This window comes from Centruroides vittatus, unplaced genomic scaffold, assembly GCF_030686945.1.
Source record: "Centruroides vittatus isolate TY-2023 unplaced genomic scaffold, ASM3068694v2 contig_2734, whole genome shotgun sequence".
NCBI classification, from domain to species: domain Eukaryota; kingdom Metazoa; phylum Arthropoda; class Arachnida; order Scorpiones; family Buthidae; genus Centruroides; species Centruroides vittatus.
Genome location: NW_027121741.1, coordinates 71,337 through 87,633, shown reverse-complemented (window position 1 = coordinate 87,633; position 16,297 = coordinate 71,337). Strand labels below are relative to the sequence as shown.

General features: G+C 33.8%; 1 protein-coding gene and 1 long non-coding RNA gene across 2 annotated transcripts; both read left to right on the top strand.

Annotated features, from left to right (window-relative positions):
• Window positions 1-698: 698 nt before the first annotated feature.
• Window positions 699-1,386, top strand: LOC136971963 (uncharacterized). Its single transcript, XR_010880251.1, has 3 exons — window positions 699-782; window positions 885-1,213; window positions 1,298-1,386. It is a non-coding gene; the product is annotated as an uncharacterized lncRNA (long non-coding RNA).
• Window positions 1,387-3,553: 2,167 nt separating this feature from the next.
• Window positions 3,554-15,408, top strand: LOC136971952 (alpha-1,3-mannosyl-glycoprotein 4-beta-N-acetylglucosaminyltransferase C-like). Its single transcript, XM_067266471.1, has 4 exons — window positions 3,554-3,640; window positions 3,717-3,857; window positions 10,870-10,973; window positions 14,014-15,408. The coding sequence occupies exons 2-4, from the start codon at window positions 3,764-3,766 to the stop codon at window positions 15,229-15,231; spliced, it is 1,416 nt and encodes a 471-aa protein (XP_067122572.1). The 5' UTR covers window positions 3,554-3,640; window positions 3,717-3,763; the 3' UTR covers window positions 15,232-15,408.
• Window positions 15,409-16,297: the final 889 nt, after the last annotated feature.

Here is a 16,297-nt window from a genome sequence, read left to right as displayed (position 1 = left end):
ATAATTACATTAAAGGTAAAAAACTCTATATTAAATTTGTAATATTTACTCAAAGTGTTACTCAGGATTAATAGCAATCAAATGCCGTAGTATTTTATAGTAGTTTAACACGTGCAAATTTTTAGTTGTAATTGCATGGAGTAAATGAGAATTTTTTTTATTTAACAGGTCCTAATGCTGATATATGCATGGATCATACAGCAGCCAGTCACCCTCGCCGCGAGAGAATGCGGCGTGGCCATACAAACAGCGGTAGATTGGTTTAATTTCTGCCGTGAAGTTGCGGAGGTTTTCGTGTCTCAGAAACAAGACATCAAGCTTGGCGGTAAAGGCCTACACGTGGAGGTGACGATCGAACCATGTTTCTGACTTTGCTGATATGTCACAGTGATGTGACTATCATACCCATGTTTTTTTTTAGATCGACGAAACCTTTACCAGGAGACAGAAATACAATCTCGGGCGCGTAACCAAAGGCACCCAAATAACTATATTAGGTGCCTATTGTCGGGAAACAAAAGAGGTTGTGTACTGGCATGTAAGTAGTAACGAAACATTATTTCCTGTTATTATTTACTTTTAGTAGAACGTTTTGTGTTATATTTTCTCGTATTCTTTCAGGTGGACAACAAAAGCAGGAGAGTTATTTAGGAGCACATGTTAAGATGCATTGCTCAGGACTCCATCATTCTTTTCGACAGCGCCCCACAGTATCGCGGTTGTACGACGATGGGCTTCTCAGAACACAAAACAATTAATCACAGCCAGCAGGGCCCCGGGAGGTAAATAGGATGAAACTGTGCTATGTGTTAAGTGAAAGAAATGAACGAGCGTTAGTGAATAGGGTATCAAAAAGTGACATATTTCTTTTTTTATTTATGCAGATTCGTCGACGTCGATGATCCCGAAGTTCACACTCAAAACATCAAATGTCAACATCGCTGGCTGAAGAAGTCGATCAAGTCGCTCCGCACGGACAGGAACTTGCAGAGCTATACATGCACATACATATACAGGACGCGGTTCCTGAACCAGTTGCCAACACCATCGGCAAGATTCCGGCAGTTCCTCGAGCATATTGTAGCCGTCTACCCGGGCCCCGGTCGTGAGAGGTCTCAAACTGAAGACGATCGGTGTGCCCGTGGACGAAGATCAGCCGCCAGACGAGCCCTACTTTGATATTACTGACGAAGAGGAAGATGACGACCCCCCAGTGAGTAGTGCAGCGTGTGTATAGTGCGCATGACCAAAGGATAATTCTTTGCGGATGTGAAACGTGGATTATGTGATTTTTCAGACATCGGATGCGACCAACACTTTTGTCGTCGACCCAAAGGACCTGGCGGAGGCGGGGACCAGCGGCCTCACTGCATCGTAACGGAGATGTCGCCATATAGCAAGAGGACAGCGCCTCCTCTAGCGGGAGAGGCAGGGGAGGCGCTTTGAAGGTGAGTGTCTGTTCTCTTCGCTTTTTACATCGGCAGTTAAGCTTAGTTCACACTGGGCGTGATTCGCTGGCGAATGCGAAAAGCAGAGCGAATATCACGTCAGACATGACGTCGTTTCCGGCGAATTTTACCATTTCGTGAATCGCTTGGAAGTTCGGAACAGTTCAGCTTTTTCGCTAGCAAAAAAATTTCGCCACCAATCGTATTACCGCTAGTTGTCACGTGGTTCTTGTTTTCAAGATGGCTACAGAAACTTTCTTACGCAATAGAGTAAATGTGTAATTACGGATTTTTAATATTGCTCTCACCCAGCATCGTTTTGTTTCGGCGTATCTTTCTTTATCAGTAAATAAACAAACGTGGTTAACGACAGAATATCGGAAACGGCCATTTTGGTTTTCTAGATGACGTTTTTGCTGGCTTGCAAATGATCGGCTGCTTAAAATTCGCAATCGCTTCTTAGCTTTGGTAAATTTCGCTAAGCAATTAAAAATCGGGCACTTTTCGCATTGGCTTTCGATATTCGCTCAGTGTGAACTAAGCTTTAAGCCTGATTTGAAACCTTGATTATGATTTTTCGGATAACATCTGGCACCACAAGCTCCGTCATCGACCCCAGGGACCAGCGGCATCACCCTATCCTCCCCATAACATCACGAAGAGGCTACGCGTGGCAAGGTACCGACCGAAAAGACATCGCGGGAGACGTCAAGAGGAGTCACTTTTGAAGGTTAGTGTAGAATCTGTTTTCTTCGCCTTTTACATCGGCAGTTAGAATGTATAGTTCTTTTCGCTTAGCAGCGCGCCAGTCAATTGACGTGATCTAACTCACGTGTATTGGGTTGATAATCGGTTCAGATAGCCTTTACCCATTTGGGTAATCCTATTTCACACTGAGTACGATTATATGTCGGTGGCCGACTCGTAAGGACCAATCGTAACGGGTGTTAGAAATCGTTTTAATATGATCTTATTTCGTTTATAAATTCTTACGAAAAGTCTAAATAATACCATCTTTTCTCGTTACGTCGATAATGTTTTTTAATATAAGGAAATGGTTAGTAAGTTTACAAGCGGTTACAGTGGCAGTCGCGCGCGATATCCTAGCAAAGCGACGCGAGCCGCGACCTCACGCGCGATACTCTTAGCAGAGCGACGCGCGCCGCAATCTCGCGCGACCCGATTTTGCGGGTAAATAAAAATGCGTATTATTTTCGTTAAAGTTATTTATTAATAATTATCTACGTTATTGAAATATTAATATAGCCATAAAAATGGTTGGAATTCGAAACCAACGAATAAATTATTGCTTTAAGTAATCTTTATAACAGAAACTAAAAATAGTATCGATATTTTAATTTATTTTATTATATACTATAATTAATATTAATAATCGAAGACTTAGAAATCGTTTAATTCTATTAAATTGTCCTTTCTTTTAAACTGCTCGAATTGCCCTTTCTTTTTCCTTTACTCGGATCGAGTCGATTAAGCCTAAAGCTGTATTAAAAGCGGTATTAAAGGTGGTCGCTCTCGCTCGTTTACCTCGCTTTCGTTTCGAAGAATAATTGGTAAGGAGGGGGGACCCCCCAAATTATAGACCCCCCTGTGCGAAAACAAAGGGAAAAACAAAATTTTGGTATATTACGTAGGTGTCACGTGACCGGGATGACGTAGGTATAGTCCTCCCGATTCGATGGCGCGGCCCGATTTTGGGGGGGCTATATCTCGTGAGGGGTCGCCCGTAGGGGTGTGGTTCATTAGACATTTTTTGATCGCACAGGGGGTCTATCGTTTGGGGGTTAAACCCCCCTTTCCCTCTCCTAGAATGTTACCAAATTAGAAATATAAATTAGGAAATAATATACCTAATTTATTACAAGATTCGAAAGAACAATTTTTTCCTAAATCGACTAACTCCGCCATGATGACAGAAACAAACTTATATTTTTATTATTATTATATATATATTTTTAATTATTTATTTATCTGGAATAGTATTTATTAATATTTTAAATTGAAAATTATATGATATAAAAATACTATTACAATAATATAATGAAAAATTAAATATTAATATTCGGAATTCTACTTCCTGTTTCATATCCGGTCATGCCGTATCAATGGATGTTGTTGTCACGTCTTTTATGTCGTATTTTTGCATTGTTTTCAATAACAATGCACGTGATCAGGTAGTTTTTTAAAAATATATTTATAAATAAAGCATGAATTGATAAATTAAATGTTTTTTTTTCTTTTTTTGTCTAGAGAAATATAAATATTAATGGGCAGTCTTCACGTGTCAAAGTAGCATCATGAGAAGAGCAATTTTGTACAGTTTATTAATTGGTAGTTGCTTTTTAATCTTGTCGAATTGGTTTTGGACTAAATACACATTCTTACCAGAAGGTAAATACGCTGTATTGTAAATATTGTTTTTTCGATAGAAGTTACTTTTAGCTAGTTTGATTATATGTAATTACATGGGTAAATGAACTAAAAGTTACTTCATTGTACTCTCTGAATGAGTGATTTGCCATCTCCAGTGTTGTAAACCTCCCTGTACCAGCAAAAAAGTCAAGGGGGCTGTATGTGCAACCCTTGGCAAGATATTCTCCTTCAAAGGTCATTTAGCGGTGTGGCTAAAATCCATCGGCGCATTTCGGTAGAATTGGTTCGAGTTTGGTCCTACCTTGTACGATGATCGCTTCAATCTCGACTACGTGTCCCGTGTCCTTTGTTCATCTGTGAAGATTAACAGAGACACTGACCCTGGCTAAATATCTTACTTTATTTCTCGTGACTATGGAATATTTACAAGGTCGTTAAGTTATACAAATATGAGATCGTTGGTGCAGTTGACTCCGAAAGGTTAGCGTAATGAAAGCGTCTCTCTTTGTTAGCATCCGAGAGCGAAGTGAGGTCAGAGGGTGAAGGTCAAGCAGTGGCGCCCTCTGCCCTACAGTCAGTTTTTACTGTGAACTGGAACTGCTGCTTATTCTCTCTCGTTTGCACTGGTGCTTGCTGTTGCTTGCACCTTGGCATTCGCGTAGGGGTAAGCCCTACACCCCCTAAAACTACATAAAATCAAGTACTCCGTGAACAGTCAAGTGGGCTATTCAAAGCCAGCATATTCACACGGGCTAAATAGATAAATATGACTCCTGATTGCATGCGTACTGGAAGTAGACTGAATCGTGAAGGGTTATGTGTAGAAGTATGGTTCCTTTGAATTTTTTTGCTCTTATGGGTATGGTCTACAGCTCTGATAAAGTCCCAACTGTCTCATTCAGAGGTGTTATTGTACCTATACCTACCTTGTTTTTATAGTTTTCAATTACCATTCACACCCTGTAATGTTCATAATGCTGCCACGCAAACTCTTCTCCGAAATTACATAATGCATATCCTCTTAATTGTACTAAGAGATAATACAAAGCGTGAGATATTGTATGTTACATTCTTTTATTAATTACACATATAATTTACAAAGCAGTGGCTTAAACAGTATGGTTCACCACGCAACAAACAAGAAACAAAAATGAATAATAATTTTACATAATGATAGTCTCAACCCGTGGGTAACATTTTTGTAAACACCCTCACCTTTTTGTAATGCATCATAATAATTAACCTTCATACTTACCCACTAATATCTGCATTACATAATTTGTGAATAGTCCTTCTGTAAACATTACAGGGTGTCGTAAGATTTGGAACCTTAGACAAAATATTTAAAACAGCTTATAGTTGTAGAATGTGTTTAATGTATTCATTAAGGTTTGTATTCAAATGTAGATGGGATATCCACTAGGTAGAGTGAGGTACTACAAGCATCGATGATGTACAGATAATATTTATTCTTTTCCTATAGCATTTTGTTCTTTGAAATCTCTTTAAAGCATAAATCAATGCCATTAAATGATTTTGGAGATGGTTGGCTCAGTTTGTTTTGCATTTTGTCCTTGTCAAATTCATAACTATAAATTCTGATCTAAAAGAATAAGAACAAGACTTTTTGCTAGCCATTGTATGAAATGAAATAATTGTAATTTATCAATATAATCTTATAGCCTATGATTTCGGACTTATAGGCTATCTCATTTGCTTTTTTCTAAGTTTTATATAATATCAAAATAAATTGAGAAAATTTCTGACCATTGTAAATATACCGATATATGGTAATTGAATGTTAATCGTCATAAAATAAAAGAAATTCATCCGAATAAGATTTTTGTGAGGATGATAAATTATATTTGTTATTCAGTTATTTTCAATAATAGTTTATCTTATTAAATTTGTATCGAGATTAAAATAAAATTATAAAACTATAGTAGATGTAAATACATGGTAAACCATAGCCAAATTTTTAATAACCAAACATATCTAAAAGCTAATTATTAATCAATTAAAAGAATTTAGTCTAAAGATAGATGGTTAAGGAGCCATTTCATGCTAAGATTTGAATAATTAATATTTTCTAAATTAATTGAAGTCATGTATTACTAAAAGATGAGAAATAATGATAATGCAACATTTGATTTTTTGTGTAAATGAAATAAGTTAAAATATAAATATAATACAACTCAAAGCCCGAAGTTATATTAAATAAACCAACCAACGCCTAAATAATCGGGCTAATAAATGGCTATAATTAAATAATAAATATAAACGAATTTGGTATAGAGATAAGTGTTAGGCGCCATCAAATATCTAAATTAATAATTATAATTTTAATAATTTAATAAATAATTTAGAACATTCTGGAAGAAAATAACTGACCCAGGGCGGGGAATTTTCTTCCAGAATGTTCTAAATTATTTATTAAATTATTAAAATTATAATTATTAATTTAGATATGAGATGGCGCCTAACGCTTACCTCTATACCAAATTCGTTTATATTTATTATTTAATTATAGCCATTTATTAGCCTGATTATTTAGGCGTTGGTTGGTTTATTTAAGTTAAAATATTAAATTACAAATTTTTAAGATAAAATTTTATAAATTACTACTTTCAAAATGACTTGATATATTATCATTTCCCTATTAGATTTGTTTTGTGTCAGTTTATAACTTACTTATCTTTGAAAACTGTATACATTTAAAAATCTAAGAATACATCTTTCATTACTTAATGAGTATATTTTGGAATTTAAACGTTATTTTGTTTTCGTTCTTTGTAAAGTTAGTCATTATCGGACTACATTATCTGATTCTGAGAGTGAGAAAGAATGAATTTTGAAGACATTTTATTTCAAAAATAACTTCAACTGTATTTAACTATAGAAAAACCAGCATGAAGTAGATTTAATCAAATGAAAAACAAACATTTTCCTCTGTTTTTAACGGTCATCCTTGGGTTCACACCACTAAGAACTAACAGAATTTATGTTTTTAAAAAGAACAAAAACTTAAAGTTTTGAACATCGTGAAATACATGCACTGGGCGTGCATGTATTTCACGATGCACTTAAATTTATTGAAATCTGATGGAAAGCATATCAGAAAATATATTTTGAACAGTTTTTGTTTGATCATTGCTTTAAAAAATATCACACTTGTAATTTAAAAAATATATTTTTAAAATAATAAAATTTGACAAAAAAATAAAGTTTTTTTTTTCCTTAATAAACACGAATTGCAATTTTGAAGCCCTGTAAATATCAGACCCAACACAAATGGTCCTGCTCCTCCCTTGTGTGATCGAGCCGGATATTATATTTGAAATGGTTTTATATTATGTGATTCAACTCATTTATTAGAAATTTATATAACATTATTTTTGATGAATTGCTTTTTGTCCTTATGTTACAATATGAAACTATGAGCACTAACAAGGGGAGGGCACGACCTGGGAAATTCACTTTGGGATGAGACTTGGTATATAGGTAGTACTCCTTTAGGATGTTCAATCCTCAAAACAAGAAAGCGCAATGGCCAGCCAATTTTAAGAAAAAGGCCTTTAAAAATTCGAGCTCAGCTTATGTACTAACAAGTTTCACTAGGTCAGCAGCTGCTGAGCAGCTCAGTCGACATCGTAATTGGCTACCGCCAAGTCGTTCAGGTTTCGAATCTCGGTCTCAATTAGTATTTTTTTTTTTCTTTCTAAAAATTTTTAAAAATAAGTATTTTGAATATACATAAATATTAAAATTTTATTATAATAAATAATTTCATTTAAAAAAAGTTTAACACATATTAAATGTCATTTTAATTATAATAATACAAAATAATTAATAATAATAGTTATAAATAATTAGTTATGGAACAACAGTTTTCATTTATTATTCTATTGTATCAAATTTTTCGAAGGTTACTACTCTTATTAATTCTCACCACTTAAAAATAAAAAGTATAAAACATGTCTTTTATATTCATCCTTTACTTCCATTTTAACAAAAATAAACAACTAAAATGTTTCCAATTCCAGCAGTATTATATAAATGAGATCCAATTTAACACTTCAGTGTGAAAAGTATCACATTAGACTGACATTTTCAACAGCAAAACTAGATTTTTTTCAAGGTCATAAAAATGGGCATGGACTTATGGACTGGCCTGATATTTGGAGTGTCAGTTTACTTTTGGATTTCGAAGAGATCATAGTGTTCCGTAATATATCACACCATAATACAAATAGTTTCAATATTTTACAGTAAAATGTCTGTGAATGAAGATACTATCAGTTTACCAATAGTTGATGATGATGATGATGGTGATGATTAATACACTTATTAATTATTTTGTATTATTATAATTAAAATGACATGTAATATGTGTTAAACATTTTTTTAAATGAAATTATTTCATTATAATAAAATTTTAATATTTATATATATTCAAAATACTTATTTTAAAAAATTTTTAGAAAGAAAAAAAAAAATACTAATCGAGACGGAGATTTGAACCCGAACGACTTGGTGGTAGCCAAGAACGATGTCAACTGAGCTGCTCAGCAGCTGCCGACCTAGCGAAACTTATTAGTACATAAGCTGAGCTCGAATTTTTAAAGGCCTTTTTCTTAAAATTGGCTGGCCATTGCGCTTTCTTGTTTTGAGGATTGAACATCCTAAAGGAGTACTACCTATATACCAAGTCTCATCCCAAAGTGAATTTCCCAGGTCGTGCCCTCCCCTTGTAAGTTTTGTCTCTATGGAGGACTTATCACACGCTACTTATGTCGGAGTAATCACACAGAAGTAGGTAGACGCCGGTTTATTATGATGACGGTATGCATTTCGGACAGGTTGTCTGTCCCTCTTCAGCCATATTTGTTACAGTTTGTTGGGTTTACTTGGGTTTACAAGCATATACAAAAATACAAGTGGTTTTTCGTTACAAACATTTGCGTTTATGATTAAAATAGTTCAAAATTACATTTTAAGCATACTTAAAAGGTACATTCTATTTTGTTGCTGATGCTTGGATGACTTCATTTTCGGGACTTTTCACAGACGTTATAATATGTTTTCCATACAAATGGTAACCAGAGATTAAAATTGTTACTTAATAAAATTAAATACTATGGTAAACAAACATAATACAAAGTTATAAACAAGATTATAGTTACAAAAGCAAGAGCTGTTTTAAGAAATGTTACATACATTTTTGCAGTCAGTGAGCTCATACAAACAATGTTCTCTACTACAGAAGCAATGCTAGTATAGGGTTGTATCCATTATTGGTGATATAAATATTACCTGCTGCCTAATAGGTTTCAGATGTTTAAGTAAGGGTGCCAGATGGGATCTAAGCTGCATCGTAAAGTTTAGGTCCACTCTATTTAGTTAAGCAAACACAACACAAACACATCTAAAGAAACACATACATTTATTTGTGTAGGTAGCAGAAACATGTAAAAATAATACAACATCATTAAACTAGCATATTATTAGACAACTGTAAATGTATAAATACACAAAGTGAGATAATCCATGTGTTGCAAAAGTTTAGTTCCACTCTGTAAAATTACACATTATCATCCCAGAAACTCCTTTTTTTGCATCCCAGTGTCAAAAACATAATGAAGCATGCTGTCTACAAGTCACTGGAGCACATCTTGACTTATCTTGTCCTATACAGAGGTAATGGCTGTCTGCAGTTCTGCAACAGTTGAAAACTGATATTTGTCGGCATACACCTTCCTAACAAGGATTCGCCAGAGGTTTTTCGTGGGTTTAAGGTCAGGGATATTAGTAGTCTACTCCATTACATGCACACCATTGTCTAAGAACCACTCCCATGTAGTGTGTGCTATCTTATGTGCTGGTGTTAATCTAGACTGACGTTTCTTCTTCTTGTACAGCAGTTTTCTATTGTTCTTTACAGCTCTTGATAGAGTCGACTTATGAACTTAATCTTTGGATCAAGTGCCAACTGTCTGATTATTTTAGGGTGTTTACAACCCATCAACGTTGACGTTCACTAAGTGCCTGTGGATGTCCTGAACAGGGCTTTTGGTTGTAATCATCTTAGTTGTTGTAATCATCTTAATTGTTCACAATGTTATGTGACCAATTAATCCTTTTTGTTATGGCCTGTTGAACAATTCTTGCTGCTTTAATGCATCAATCTTGCTCCTCTCGTAGGCAGATAACACCTTGCCACGGCCCATGTTTCCATAAACCATTATATCAAGCAAATCACACAACTCAAAGTTGCAGCAGTATGACAATTTCACTCTTAACACACACAAAATAGTTTGTAACATTTAACTTGCAGGTTCATATCATTATTTCTCCTGGAAATGTGGTGGAACTAAACTTTTTCAACACATGGATTATCTCACTGTGTGTATTTATACATTTACAGTCGTCTAATAATATGCTAGTTTAATGATCTATTATTTATACATGTTTCTGCTACCTACACAAATAAATGTATGTGTTTCTTTAGATGTGTTTGTGTTGTGTTTGCTTAACTGAATGGAGTGGACCTAAACTTTTGTATGGTTGAACTGGTACAATAAGAACATTAAATTGTTTGAATTTATCTTGAATCTTTTTGAAAATGTTTTTGACATACAGAACCTTACAGGATTTTTCTGGTGAACTAACCAAACAAGTTGTAACAAATACGGCTGAATGGGGAGAGACAACCTGTTCGAAATGCATACTGTCATTGTAAGAAACCTCTCTCAACCTAATTCTGTAAGATTACTCCAACAACGTCAATAGTGTATGAGCCAAGTCGTTCACAGAGCCAAAACTTAGTAACATTATTTTTGTTTAAACTGTATTTTTAAAAATAATTAAATATGATCTTTAGATTCTTTATGATGAAAAGAAATTATTGTAATATATATTTATTTGTGTTTTATGACATTGAAAATTTTTTGATTTGTAAATATAATTATTTTATATACAGAAATGGATATATAATTTTGTTCTCTTATTAATAAAACCATTTATTTTAAAGGTTTTAATAAAGCAAATGCAAACTGTTATAAGAATCCAAAATCTGTTTTATCCTGTGAAGGAATGATCAGAGAAACTATATATACATGTTCCCTTTCTACACAGGTAAGAAATTAGTTTGAATATTTCTCTTTATTTTAACTATGGTAACTAAGATAAAAGTTAAGCAAATTAACATGTATCAATATGTTAATTAAAGTAACGCACGAGTAATGTTCGTCAATCGCAGTTACGTGAACATTTCCATCACTTATGTAGTCGTTGCATACAAAAGCATACATGATTTTAAAGTTTAAATGATGTCAGTTACATTTAAAGTTTTACTATTACATAGAAAAATAAATTATATTAAATGTGATTCATTATTTGGAAGATTTTTGATGATGTATTCTATCAAAATCTATGTGAAGAATATCATTAAACAAATTTGTGTACAACAGATTATTGCCATCCTCAAAGATCTGTTGTAAATTCTATTATATCAAAGATGTTTACAAGAAGACAAATATCAAATGGCATTAACAGAATATGTCACTGGTCCAAATGCAAAGTTTTTTTCAGAAAGGATCAATGAAAAGGGATGCCATGAAACCACATCATATTACACCACACCTGTAGTGGCCATTTATGCAATGGAATTTGTTGGTGAATTGTGGATTTTCATCAGACCAAATATGGCAATTATGAATGTTCACATCACCATAGAAATAAAAATGAGTCTCATTGCTCCACAAAATTTGCCAGGGCCATTTATCATCAATTATCAACTTAGCTATGAATGTCATGTCAAATGTTTTCCATTTATCATCACCAGAAATCAATTCTTGATTGTGTGATATCTTGTATGGATAAGGCTACGTCCTTTGTGGCAGCGTCCAGTGACTGCGGAAAGAATCTTTGTACGTGCAAGCGACTTCTGTCCAGATGGACGCGTCTTGTTTACAAGATGGTGGCGAGAAGACTTTGTCGAATGCTACTATGGAAAATGTGACAAGCATTAAAACGGTAAATTTGAAAGGTAAATGTTATCGCTAACTAGATATACAACAAATATAAAGAATCTGTATGGAATAATAAGTTAAAAAACAGTTTTATTTTTAAAACGTTACATTTATACAAAATCAGAAATTATTAAATTACGTAAAAGATTATTAATTAAAGTACATACAACATATATACACAATTTATTTGTCATTCTGTTTTTATTTATCTACAAAATCAGCCATTTTCTTCTTTGGAAGCACAAGCAGTGGAAACGGCAATCAAACTGGCTTGGTAGCTGCTTCCTGCATGCATGTGTAGAAGCGTCATCTGGTGGTCATTGCATGCTAAACGCAGTTACTCTGGACATGCACATTTGCTTGAATCAGTTTGTCCACTCCGCTTGGAAGCACATTCATGCCCATGGTCACTGGACGCTGTCACGTAGGATGTAGCCTAAAAGTGCAACAGTTTTTTTCGGCAGAACTCTCCATACTGAAATGTAGGGCATATCTGATTGCTGTGATGTTGCAGGTATATTATTGAGATTTGTCCAATGGTTTGTTTCTAAAATTAGCTGTGAACCTCTACTCTTTAATATGATCACCCTGTACATTTTTTCATTATATTATTAACTTTAGTGTGCATCTGTCTCATTCCTTTCATACTTTTGTAGCTAGTCATCTCTATCTAAAATCTTTTAATTGGAAATATCTTTCACATTGTATATCAATATGATGATAAAATAAATATTTCATACACAGGAAGTTTTTGTCCTTTGACATTTGATTTCCAGACAACTTGCTCTTCTGTATATATTACTTTATATCCATAATTGCTATTTACACATTGAATTTGGACTTTGAAATCTTTGTTTATTGTCTGAAAATATATTAAAAAAATTCTTGTAGAGTGACACTTTCTGCCAGTTTTGTTTTCAGCAGCAGCAAGATTATTTGAGAAAAGATAATTGCATTTTATTTTCTAGATTAGGCATGCCAATAAATTGATTGAGATTGACCAATCGATCACAGCATCATTTTTGATCGATTGCAGATATCACACAACCAGTTATAATATAAAAATATTTGTGGTTTCCATATTTCTATATTTTTCAAGGAAGAAATTTTTTAACTACTATTGTACTCCACGAGAATGTGTGATGGTCTTTGTGGATAGTCATATCTAGGTTCACCTTTGGACTCGCAGGCCAAAATTACCGACATTTCTTGGATGATATCATCACCTTTATGAAGGAATAAACAACATGCTGGTAGATCATCAGTACTTTCGCCTCATGAAAATGGATCACATCATATTACATGTTGTCCAGATCTGCTAGACTAGGCTAACTAGAACATAGTTCGTTAGATTCTAGAAGCTATAGAAGCTAGAAATAATTGCATATTATTTACAAACTGTATTACAGTAGACCCCCCTATAACATGGTAGATACGTTCTGTGTTATATGAATCTGTGTTGTACGAGTCCTTTAAATATATGAGCCAATCACAGCCCGGCACGTGTGCAGTTTAGGGGCTACGGCTGTTTGAAAGGTTTTCTTCCATAAAATTAATCGATTCTAGAATAATTTGACTCAACATTTCCAAATCACGTATAATTTTTTGGGAATAATCGATATAAATTATGCTATAAACAAAAAATTGTTGGATTACTTACCGAGTATGCACCATTCGAAGACGCCATTGCTTAAGCTTGTTTTCGTTGCAGAGTGACTCATCGAACGGCGGATGCGTTTCCTGATAAGTTATTCTTTCTGCGAATAATTCACTGAACTTTGGAGACATTATTAATAGAAATATAATTTTTATGGCTGTTGAATAATATTGTAAATGTTTTTTTCACAAGAACTGTATAAAAATTTATCAATACTTTCCCACTTAAACTCTCTATATATATGCCTGGTGCTGGACAGTGGCAAGTAGTTTGGCTGCTTGTCCACTATTGGTCCAGAATCAACCAATCCTGTCTCGACATGAGTCGGCAATGACGTTTTACCGTGTTATACGAACTCGATCACAATTTTTTCGCCGTGTTATATGAACCTGTGTTATAGGGGGGTCTACTGTATATATATCATTCAAGTGTTTGTTTTTTTTATAAATTTACACATCAGCAATTAATATAATTTTATTTTTTACAGCCGAAATTTTTATTATCTAGTCGTCGTAAAGATATTAAACCAAATCTCAGTGCAGAAGATAATCCAGGAAAAACATACTTAACAATTGGTATACCAAGTGTAAAGCGTAAAACAGATAATTATTTATTTCAAACTTTGCAGTCAATAATTAAAGGAAGCTCACAGGAAGAATTGCAAAATATTACGATTGTCGTGCTAGTGGCCGATGTAAATTCTGTTGATCGTCATGGCCGAATAAGAGAAATTAAGAGTGCCTTTGAAGATCACGTTAAGTCTGGACTTTTACATATAATTGAGACGTCGCCGTCAATTTATCCACCATTTATTACTTTACACCAAACGTATAATGATTCGATGGAAAGAGTTCATTGGCGTTCCAAACAGGTTATCGATTTTGCTCTACTGTTTAACTATTCGGTCTATTTATCCGATTATTTTCTCATCCTTGAAGACGACGTACTTTGCGCTCCTCATTTCATAACAGCTGTCCGCGAATTTATAGATTTTCAGCAGGAAAGTTGGGTATCGTTGACCTTTACCGGATTTTTAATTATCGGAAGACTCCTAAAATCTTCAGATTTGCCACGTCTGGTCTCATTTTTGATGCTTTTTTATTCAGAAAAACCTATCGACTTACTTATATTACAGTTTATCGATCTCCTAGTGCCTTCACAAAGAACAATCATCAGAAGAATACCCAGTCTATTTCAGCACATTGGTCTACGTTCATCTTTAGATGGTAAGATTCAGAAATTAAAAGATAAAACCTTTACGGGTGCTGCTAATAAATTCGAAGCAAATAACCCGAGTGCAGATATCATTACGACAATTACAACTTACGATAATTTTTATCCGGAATTAGCATATAATTCTGGTTTTGGTTATTTCTGGGGGCAGTCTCCAAAGATAAATGATACTTTTGACGTCATTTTTCACAAACCATCTCTGATAGAACATATTTATATAGAAACTGGTTCAAAAGACCATAACAAAGATATTTTACTCCATGGAGTGGTAGAAGTCGGTTTGCATTTTATAAAAATGGAATCTAATAATAAACCACTTTGTAGTAATTATACAATGGTCGGAAGTTTTAAAAATGGGAAAGCCGAAATCAGTTCTTTAATGCATCAACACGTACCAGTTCAGTGTATTAGAATTCGAGTTTTACAGAAACAAAGTAATTGGCTCGTAATTTCTCAAATTGCCATTTTTTAAAATGGTTAAGTACGAAGTTGTGTTTATGCTATCCGAAATAATAAACAACTTGCCAAATTTGCTATTTATTATGGTAATAACACCTAAACTTGGACCTAGTGAACGGATGAATAAAAATTCTATCTAGAATGCATGAATTTGCTTCAATATACCGGCTCGAACTAACTTAGATCCGAACCAAATTTTTATTCATCAGTTCAGATAGAGTAAATGCATCTTTAAAGGATTGTTTATGAATACAAAGATAAATTTGAAAATGTTTAGGTATAATTTATTACTACTATTATAAAAAATATGTGTGTTAGGTACTTAGTTTTGTGTATGCTTATATGTACACTATATCTTTATAGCTATTTTGTTAAATGCTATAACATTCATTGCACTCTATTACTATAATGTTTTAACTATCATTGCACTTCATATTGTCAAATTACTACATTAACTTTCTGTTTATCATGGAGTACAATCAGAGTACAAGTACTTTTGGATGCTTCTTGTCCATCATCAGAGTCCAAATCTTTTAAAATACATCTGAATACCTATCAAATGCTACATCATATACAACTTCATATTCTAAAATTTAAATTCGAACATTGGCATTCTTAATCTTTTACGGCACTTTTTATGCAACTTTCAAAAATATTGGGAATGTTTTTGAAAATATTTCCGACGGTCGAACTTACGTTTTAGGGGAAGCATTCGGATACGACGTAACATTCGACGGGAATTCGGAACCTATTTTGTAAGATTTGGAATCTGACAAAGGACAAGAAGCATCCAAAAGCATTTAGTAGAAAACTTGATCATACTCCATGGCATTCAGAAAGCTAATGTGGTAATTATATTTATTTTTAAGTGCTAATACAGTCATATGTTGTGTTAACATCATTTAAATGTTTATCTGTCAAAAGACACAGAATAAGAAAAAATCCAGAAAAACAATGTTTACAATTGCTTTTGGCGACTATGACTTATTCTGTGTCTTTTAATACTTGCATCCAGTTTATTGGACTGTTTGTACAATTGTTTATCAAGTGTTGTTGAAAATTTAATAGGCCAGTATTTA